Source organism: Doryrhamphus excisus, linkage group LG18 (assembly GCF_037039965.1).
Source record: "Doryrhamphus excisus strain RoL-2023G ecotype Guam linkage group LG18, RoL_Dexc_Guam_v1.1, whole genome shotgun sequence".
NCBI lineage: Eukaryota > Metazoa > Chordata > Actinopteri > Syngnathiformes > Syngnathidae > Doryrhamphus > Doryrhamphus excisus.
In genome coordinates, this window is record NC_136374.1 from 8,493,599 (window position 1) to 8,503,970 (window position 10,372).

General features: G+C 39.9%; 1 protein-coding gene across 7 annotated transcripts in view; it reads right to left on the reverse strand.

The window, feature by feature from the left end:
• arhgap9 (Rho GTPase activating protein 9) overlaps window positions 1-10,372 on the reverse strand; it is a 42,645-nt gene that overhangs the window by 5,397 nt on the left and 26,876 nt on the right. For 3 of the 7 annotated variants that reach the window (XM_058054294.2, XM_058054295.2, XM_078798590.1), the window contains 11 exons: window positions 9,134-9,292; window positions 8,954-9,052; window positions 8,055-8,116; window positions 7,869-7,956; window positions 6,042-6,137; window positions 5,866-5,964; window positions 5,685-5,790; window positions 5,209-5,328; window positions 3,278-3,376; window positions 1,101-1,178; window positions 400-453 (listed from right to left, as the gene is read on the reverse strand). In XM_058054294.2, coding sequence (XP_057910277.2) covers window positions 400-453; window positions 1,101-1,178; window positions 3,278-3,376; window positions 5,209-5,328; window positions 5,685-5,790; window positions 5,866-5,964; window positions 6,042-6,137; window positions 7,869-7,956; window positions 8,055-8,116; window positions 8,954-9,052; window positions 9,134-9,292 — 1,060 coding nt within the window. The remainder of the gene's footprint in view (window positions 1-399; window positions 454-1,100; window positions 1,179-3,277; window positions 3,377-5,208; window positions 5,329-5,684; window positions 5,791-5,865; window positions 5,965-6,041; window positions 6,138-7,868; window positions 7,957-8,054; window positions 8,117-8,953; window positions 9,053-9,133; window positions 9,293-10,372) is intronic. The other 4 variants (XM_078798591.1, XM_058054296.2, XM_058054298.2 and 1 more) reach the window with 4 other exon arrangements.

Here is a 10,372-nt window from a genome sequence, read left to right on the forward strand (position 1 = left end):
TCATGTTAGAAACGAGCAAAACAGGCTTGGAGCTGCTGAGTGAAAGAAAGCAAGAGGAAGACACAAACGTACATCACACAATTATTAATCAAGCGTTGCTTCTGACTTCCTCCGCTAGGGGGCAGCCTCAGAACGTGTGCTTCCGGTCTGTACAACCTGCTGCTTGTTATTACATCAGAAAACGTAAAGCAGATAGGCCTCAGGGACAAACATACATTAAGCAAATGGTAGCAAAACCACCTAAAAAAAAAAACAAAAAACAAAAACACCCTTCAAGACGAGCTACTGTGTCTGTGTGTCCGAAGCTCAGGCAACACACACAAAAGCTGCAGCAACATGTGACCCAAATAAAGCAGAAGAAGAAGAAAATGTTTTTTGTATTCTTTTGTCTGCGTCTACCTTGCACCAACTCTGCTGGGAACATGTAACGACCATCGGTGGTCACCGCACGCTCTGAAAGAAGCACACGCTTACTCAGCAGGTAGTCAGGAGGGGGTCCTTTAACTCTTTACGGTATCTTTCTTACCGTAAAGCTACTTTATGGCCAATTTTCACACTAATTTTCCAATTGATTATGTAATATTTGTAAGGTCATATTTTTCCAGTCATTTACAAGCCCTTTTACCTTCTCTCTCCATAGCAGGGAACAATTTTGGTGCAAAAAAATGAGTATAAAATAGTATCATCTTTTATGCAAATTAGCGTATCAGCATTTATTTCAATACCCATATAATCAGTGTGGTAATTATGTTTGTTGCACTGTGAGTGAGGTAGGCATTTGGGTTGATAGGAATAATTCACTGCATATAATGAGTACTTCCAAATGTTTTGATGAGAAATACATAAATGTGTACATGGTAATGTAAATTATGCAATGATCTACTGTATTTCAATGAATGAATGACTCATAAGGAGGGTCAATGTCTGCTTCCTTCGGATTGGACAACCTGCTGATGCTTTATGGATGCATTAACATGAACACAAAGGGACATTTCAAATGGAGGAAAAAACATTTACACATTATACAATTGAATGAAGTCATTCATTACGTCTCATCTGACAGTTAAGCATACATCCCCCCGCCCCGCTGCTTTCCTCACCATGGTTGACCAGGAAGCGTAGTTTCTGAATGACCGCCAGGTTCCCAGACACCCTGTAGATGCCATCAGTGTCCAATCCTGCGACAGAACACACAAACCAAGTCATGCCCAGGAGTTTGTTTAGTTCCTTAAGTCCACTGACGTGTGTGGACATAGTCAATTAAAAGACACTTTCATGGTGGATACAAGGAGAAGTATCGGCATGCGCTCTCAACTCTAACACACTGAGCTTCATGGCAGACTCATTAGTTAGAACTCTCAAACTAATTAGTAAATATGTCAAAAAGCATTACAATTTGGTAATGTATGCACAATATAAGTAATGGTAATGGTTTTATTTCATTTGAACATGCATCAGATTACAATTGAATGCATCACATAATCAGTTCCCAGTTCCACATGTCCAAAAGGAGTAGGAAGAAGCAAAGCTTATTAAATCCTACCCCTTCATCTGGTACTTTTACAATTAGTAACTGTTACATTTGTTCACTTCCTGCTTTCCATAATACAGTTTACTTTTACAATCAGTAACTGTTTCATTTGTTCACTTCCTGCTTTCCAAAATACAGTTTAAGGTGTTTTTTTTTTAATAATGTGGATGCAGGATTTTTGTATATTTGTAGACATTTCCTTAATTTTTCATGAAAACATATTACTAAATGAACAAAATTACTAATTTTGCACTTTGTAATCCATGTTATAAAATAAAACTGAATATATTATAGAAGAATATTCATTCATTCAGTTTCTACTGCTTATCCTCATAAGGGTCGCGGGGGTGCTGGAGCCTATCTCAGCTGACTTCGGGCGAGAGGCGGGGTACACCCTGGACTGGTGGCCAGCCAATCACAAGGCACATATAGACAAACAACCATTCACACTCACATTCATACCTATGGACAATTTGGAGTCGCCAATTAACCTAGCATGTTTTTGGAATGTGGGAGGAAACCGGAGTACCCGGAGAAAACCCACGCATGCACGGGGAGAACATGCAAACTCCACACAGAGATGGAAGAGGGTGGGATTGAACTCTAGCTGTGAGGTCTGCGTGCTAACCACTCACCGTGCAGCCTATAAAAGAATATAATGAAACTAAATAAAAAAATGAAATACATTAGAATATAATGGAATAAAATACAGAAAACATGCTAACTAATTTATGGCAGAGTTCTGCAAAATAGTTCTGGAAAATACACTGGAAACAAGTACATTTACCTTTAATGACATGATGTCTATGAACGCAACCCCTCATTAGGGTCACGGCTATGCTGGAGCCTATCCCAGCTAACTTTAGGCGAGAGGTGGGGTAAACCCTGGACTGGTGGCCAGCCAATCACAGGGCACATATAGACAAACAACCATTCACACTCACATTCATACCTATGGACAATTTGGAGTCGCCAATTAACCTAGCATGGAGAGAACATACAAACTCCACACAGAGATGAACAAGCAGAGATTCTAACCCAGGTCTTCCTGATCTTCTGTGTGGCCAACATGGTAACGACTAACTAGAGACTAGTTATAGACTTTTAAACGTGTGTGTTATCTTTTAGCTTGATTGACACATTGAGTTGATTTGGAGCTGTTGATATATGCGCATAAACAAATATATATCATCCTTTCCTGTCATTTATCTTTCTCTTCATAAAAATACAGTAAAAAAAAGCATATTTCAGACATAGTTGCTAATGGTGATTAATCACAATTAATTAATTGAAAAACTTGATTACAATTTTTAATCATTTGACAGCCCTAAACAAAACAGAATAGAATACAATAACATAAAACAGAATAATATAATAAAATATAGAATAGAAAAAAATGAAATACAAATAAATAGAATAACATTTTACCACTAACTACATTCATTATTATTATATTGCTGCATTAAAAATGCTGGATCCAAAATGCTATCCAGATCATTTTAGCTAAGAAAGAAATAAAGATGAAAACAATGTCCTTGGCAGAGCTAATAAGAAAAAGACTAGATTTCTTGCCAAATCTCTCACTGTCTGGGCACTGTGCAAAAACGCTCTGCAGGAAGACATTTCATCAATATTTTATGTCCTAGCAGAAAAGGTCTTTTTATTTGTCCATCATCACATCGCTGTGCACACGTTTGCACTACGGCTGTGGAAGACGAGCGTGAGCTTGTTGTGCTTTCAGCGTACCTCTCTTCTCCACCGTCTCAGCGCAAAGCCTGACGAAGCGAGGGACCGTGCTCTTCTCTCTCTCGCACAGCATCTCCAGACGACAGCCAAACACCTGATCTGAGGGGCAACGACACAACCACACACGAACACATATACTTTTCAGAACACTGGAGTTTTAATTGAGTCTTTACTTGCTGTGTGCTGCTGTATAGATGTAAAGTATGCACTGGGAGACTAACTCTATTCTCACTCTTGATGATGCAAGGCAATACACATGTACTTTACACCATATTCTACATAATTAGCAGGGAATGGTACAGTGGTGTGAAAAAGTCTTAACTCCCTTCCTGATTATTATTTCTCTTTTACATGTTTGTCACGGGGCGGCACGGTGCTCGAGTGGTTAACGCGCAGACCTCACAGCTAGGACACTAGGGTTCAATTCCACCCTCGGCCATCTCTGTGTGGAGTTTGCATGTTCTCCCTGTGCATGCGTGGGTTTTCTCCGGGTACTCCGGTTTCCTCCCACATTCCAAAAACATGCTAGGTTAATTGGCGACTCCAAAATTGTCCTATCTAGCTGTATCGACCACAGTAAGTGAATTTCTGCTAAGTAGGATTCAATACTAATAAATAGCATGGAAAATGACCCCTGTAGACATGAAATAACACCCCTATAGTCACCTTTAAACGGGATCACTGCCAGAACATAGGAGACCGCCATGGCTTTCAACATTAGCAAACTAACTAGTTAGCCTCCAATTTATTTACTGTATACTAAACATACAAAAAGGTTTATTGTTAATTGGTGACTCCAAATTGTCCATAGGTATGAATGTGAGTGTGAATAGTTGTTTGTCTATATGTGCCCTGTGATTGGCTGGCGACCAGTCCAGGGTGTACCCTGCCTCTCGCCCGAAGACAGCTGGGATAGGCTCCAGCACCCCCCGCGACCCTCGTGAGGAAAAAGCGGTAGAAAATGAATGAATGAATGTTTGTCACACTTTCAGATCATCATACAAATTCAAATATTAAATGTTACTCAACGTGTTTGCCCCTTCCTGATTTCCTGAAAATACTCCCAATTGTCGGACAATTCAACAAAAGTTGAACTTGTAGGAAGATGTGTGTCCCATTACATTTGGCATAAAATGAACAACATACCAAGAGTAAAATATGGTGGTTTGTTTTGATGCTTCACGACCTGGAAGACTTGCTGTGATAAATACAACTATGAACACTTAGCCTGGTATGCATGTTTTTGGAATGTGGGAGGAAAACGGAGTATGCGGAATCAAACGGGTCATCAAAACAAACGCCTCCCTCCTTCACAGTGCAACCAACAATACCACTATTGGTAACACAGGTGGAACACACAATGTAACTGCAACACACAGATTCAACTATGCTTGATAACATCCTGTTTGGAAAGTGTGTGTGTGGGCTTCCCAACATGCCTTGTGGGTTATAAATTAGTATAAAATAGCATTGTTTTGCATGTTTATATATAGCATTGTTTTGTAAGCTTCCTTTTCGATACCGGCATATGTGTTACAGTTACACTGTGTCTTCCACGTATTATTTTTGGTTGCACCGTAAGGGAGGTAGGCATTTGGATTGATAAGCTCCTGTTGGTTTGTGAAGTGTGAGAACTACTTTCTGTGCAACTCAACCTTTACCAATGGTATTACACTATTTTATTATTCTTTGTTTACCTACACAGTAAGAAGCCAAAAACTTACCACTTCCACACAGAATGGGAGGATAACTTTTTTTGTCATATACGCCATGGTTGACTCCATGTAGCGTTAATGTCATGTCTCATCAATGTAACTACTTCTGGCTGGTGACAAGAATCAAACATGTAATTTGCACGGGGATGGGGGGGTCACGACCCCAGCAGTTGGTGTGTCAGAGCTACTATGTATGGATGTAAAAATGAGATGTACCTTTAATCAGTCCCTTCTCCTGCAAGGCCTGCAAAGGAGGCCTCTTCAGAATGAGCTTCTTCAGCCGCGTCTTGACCCTCTTCTTCTCCGTGTTCTCCAGGTTGGAAGCCGAGCGAGGGACTGCAAGGGGAGGGGGAAAGGAGCGGGAAGAAGAGGACAAGGAGGTGGTCAGTGCGGGGCATCCTAGTGTGGGGCAGGGCAGCAGATGAGAAGGAATGGTGGTGAGAATGAAAAGTGGGAGAACAGGGTGGCGCCTCAGTGGAGACGAGGCCAAGGGCGGGGTGACCTGCCATGGCGGCAAGGTGAAAATGTAAAAGGGCTGGATGGAGGAGAGAATGGAGGAGAGGATGGCGGGATGTAAGATGCCTGTGCGAATATGAAGAAAAAAAGAGTGATGATGATGATCCAGTGGCGAGGGGAGGTGGCGGCTCGGCGGAGTGAGAATGAAAGACGCCAAACGTGAGGGAGATACTTACGTGACGTTCTCCTGTCATCTTCGTCTCCGCTGTGGTCCAGCATCTCCACGCTGCCTGCTCTCCTCAGAGAGTAGAGGAGGATGTTGTCTAACGGGTTTTCTCGGTCCTGGAAGAGGCGATCACATATTACATATCATATATTCAGTGCCAATGTTTTGACGTGACTGTGGCATCTCCCCACCAGCCTCTCGATGACATTCTGGATGGTGTGGTACCATTCTTTGATCAAAGAGTCCGTCTCTGACTGCAGCAAGAATTCGTTGCCCGTCACCGTCCTCAGCTGGAATGAACACATATGCAAATGAAATAGTGTCGAGTGTGTTATTATAAGAGTGAATATTCCTCAGGGTTGTTTACCTTGAAGACGTTCTTCTTGCTGGACAGCTCGTTGGCCCAATGCAGCTTTGCTCCTCTGAGGTCAACGCTGCTCTCAGGGCGACTGTTGCCTGGTTTCTGTTTACATCCAAGACATCAAGTTACAGCTTATTCATTCTTTTTCTACCGATTTTTCCTCACGAGGGTCGTGGGGGGTGCTGGAGCCTATACCAGCTGTCTTTGGGCGAGAGGCGGGGTACACCCTGGACTGGTCACCAGCCAATCACAGGGCACATATAGACAAACAACCATTCACACTCACATTCATACCTATGGACAATTTGGAGTCGCCAATTAACCCAAATGTGGCCCGCAGGACAATAGTTTGAGGCCCCCGTCTTGATATGAAAGTTTAATGTTAGTGCGGCCCGCCCAAGTTTGATATGGATGCTGTATGGTATCATGTACCCAGAAAAAATTATTACGTTTGATTAATGTTCATGTTAAAGGTTAAATAACTGTTAATAAATAACCTCCCGATCCGTGTGGAAGTGGTAAGTTTTTGGCTATTTAAGTTTAAAGGAAATAACTTGAAGGCTACCGTTTAGGTCGCTAGATCTGTAGTTTGCGAGTTAGCATGTGTCTCAAGACCCTGCAGTTGCGCAATATGTTGTAAATAAAAAAGTATAAATGTGACTATAGTCATGTTTTGTCATGTCTACAGGGCTCTAATAATGCTTTGTTCATTTTAATCTGGAAAAAATAATTTGTCTACCCACCAACTATATGTGGTTTCTTAAGTTTTTCTTATTTGCCGTTTTATTATTATTATTATATTTATTTATTTATTACTGATTAATTGATTTCCTTTATTCTTGATTCGTTTATTTATTTTTCATCTTATTTTGTGTAGAAAAATAAAAAGTAAGATATTTGAGAACAGTGGAATGTTTATCAGAGCGTTTTTTTGTATTTTTTTGGAAAACCTGATGCGGCCTAGTCTCACCCAGACCCGAGCCCCAGTGCCCCCCAAGTAAATTGAGTTTGAGACCCCTGTTATACAGTATATTCTTAAGGAACAATACTTGTTACTAGTATACTAGTCAACACACAGCCATTATTGTGTTATTATTGTGTTGGAATTCATGCTTCCCCTCAATGAACCCTAGCTCACCCTAGTGCCAGTAGCACTCATGCAGCGCCACCATCCTGATCCTGACCGCTACTCTAAAGCAGGTGCTCTTTGGCTGCAAGACTCCCCCCATCCCCCTTCAATGACAGACGGTGTCCCAAATTGTGTCCATTTATTCATTTAAAATTGAAATGTAAAAAAAGACTATTTGCAACAATTTCGTGGCTGCCTAGAGGGCGCTAACTTTTGAACATTTTACAAGTATTATATCCTGCCCTCTTCCTGCTCCGAGCATGTAAAGCTGTGCCTCAGGTAACACACACATGCGCAATCTTTGCTAAGCACAAAACAAGTTTCATGATCACTTCACAAATTCAAAAAGTATTGGAACAAAAAGTGTGTAAAGGTTTTCAGTACGTTATATCTGGGGAGTTGAATCAGAGCATTGGCACATGGACCTGGATGAGAAGTAAAATAAGTTAAAAATCAAGTTGTTCTGATTCAACACTCAGTAGGTGTGTTTAATAATAATAATTGTGCATAATTTAGCGTAGTGTGCATCACTCTTTTATTTACTTTTATCTATGCAGCTGTAACATCTTCAGAGTTTCAATGTTTTCTCCTATGTAGGGCATGACATCTATAACAGTAAAAAAAAAATCTTCTTTTTTAAGAATATAGTCGAATCAAAGTCACATTTCTCCTTTTGCAACCACATGGCTCGAGTGGGGTCTTACCCAGCTGGAAGGCGTCTGTGATTTAGGATCTTTGAAGAAAACCAGACTGTTCCCGACCAACACCACCCAGGATGGACTCCAGTTTTTTCTACAATAAAACACACACGTACATTTCACTCTTTGCCCCAATGTACAGGATTATTTTGACTTTGTTTTATTACAATAATATAATAATATACGCTTCACCTGAGTTTCCGGCCTCCTTCTGCAATCTTGGTCTTGTTCAAGAGCCCGGCTTTCTCCAACTCCTGCAAGTACACATCCGTTTTTATTTGGTGTTGCCAGCCATTGGACAAGCTGGTTAAACTGGTTACAACTATAATAAAATAATAACTCTCAAGTTACTGAGATACTGATATCAGCGAATACAGATATGTACAACATGACATATCTCCTGTGGTGGAATCAACACATACAGTATGTGTTGTATGCAGCATTTTTTTAAATATTGTTTTTCATGATACCAATATAACAGTTATTGTATTTTTATGCTGATATTGGGCTGATAATTATGGGACATCATAATAATAATAATAATAATAATAATAATAACAACTTAAAATAAATTTCAATTATTAATTAACAATTTACTGTTAATTAATTTAATAAAAGACAATTTGAGCAATTAGTCATGCAATCCTGCTCATGAAAATATTTTTCCAAGTAAAATTTAAATTTGATTCTTGCCATGTTATGACAATAATAATATTACAATATTAAATACCCAATAAAAATACAACATTAATACTAACTACTTCTCTAAAATACATCTTCATTCTTGTGATAATAACAATAAATGTAATGTAATGCAATAGTATTTATTACATTATAGCATTCCTATGTATACAGTGCATTATCTATCCATTATTATCAATGTATTATCTATTTATTTAAGGTATGTACTCTATAATGGACAGATTGTCCTTCTCAATGTACAATGACACCTGCATAATCAGGGAAAAGGGACAAGCTGTCCTCACCATTTGATGTACACAGAAGCGTTTAAAGTGTAAGGAGAAAGTAAACAGAGCTCAAAGCAGGGCGGAGGGGATTGATATGCAAAGTAAGAGGTAAGGTTTTCTCACTGGTGTGCCGCCTTCACCGTCTGGGGAGCTCTCGGGCGATGGCGGCTCCACGACGATGTTGGTCACCTTGCACGAGTAGTCTCTGCACTGCTGGGCATGCTGTAAGACAGGTCAGGGCAGGATGTGGCTGCTGTCTTGATGTATGTGGATGCGGTCATCTATACTGTACATGGAGTTTACCATTGGGGATACCTTGCCATTCTCTGGCAGGATCATGGACCGTGAGTGCGAGAGCGGTTGCCTGGAGTCATGCAGGGGGGCACAGTCCTGACAGTGGGTGTTGGCGTTGGTGAGTGCCATGGTGCTAATGGTGTCGGAGGAGGCGGCACGCTGCATGCTCTTCCAACAAACAGGCCACAGTGTGAGCAGGCAAGGTGCAACAGACAAATTCTTAATACTAATGTGGAATATGATAAAGTATTTTGCAGGTGGGCCATTCCACTGATGTCATGCCATGTGCGTCCTCAGGAAATAAAAATAAATAAATAATAAAAAATAAATAATAAATAGTAAATAACAAATAATAAAAAATACATAATAAATAATTTTATAATAAATAATAAATGTTCTGTAACATTAATTGTAAAATCTACTTTTAATGAAGCAAAGTAATGCATATTTATTACATATAGGGGTGTCACAAGACGGAGCCAACCATGGTGTAGTGGTTAGCGTTCTGGACTTTCTGGAGCGGATGCCTCAGGTTCGAATCACCACTAGTAAGCACCATATTTGTCAGGAAGGGTATCCGGAATATAAAAGGCTTAAGCCAAAAATCAATATGCGGAGCAAAAAGATCCACTGTGGCAACCCCATAATCAGGGAAAAAGCCGAAAGAAACAAACAGATTGTGACACAAGACACAATACAGGAGATTGGGTCTGTGAGAACAAGACAAAAATAGATTTTTACATGACTTTTAATCTTGTGAGACACCCCTGATTGATTACAATTTTCATAAAGTTGCCTGAAATGGGCCAATACACATTTTGAGCGGTTCATTTTGTGTATTATTAAATTTAGAGCGGAAAAAAAACAGAAATATACATTTATTCCAATCAGCATATGTCACAGATGGGTGGAATGGCCCGTATAAGAATTATTTTGCAGGGTTGAGGAAAACTTACAAACAAAAATCTATTTTCTCCCATAACATCAACATATACAGTACATAAACTAATGACAACAAAGACAGGGATGCAAAAGTTTACGACCAAAATCAAGTGGAGCCATGCTGATAAGACTGAATTCTCTCCATTTTTTTCTTACCCGATTAAAAGATTTTTTTTTTCCAATAGAATTTCATGTTTAAAAGCTTAAAAGAGGCATGTAGGCTTTCATATCTGCTTTATAGCTTACACAAAAGGGTGGGTCGCACACCATTGTAACTTTTCATGCAGAAGCAGCCATAATTAAGTA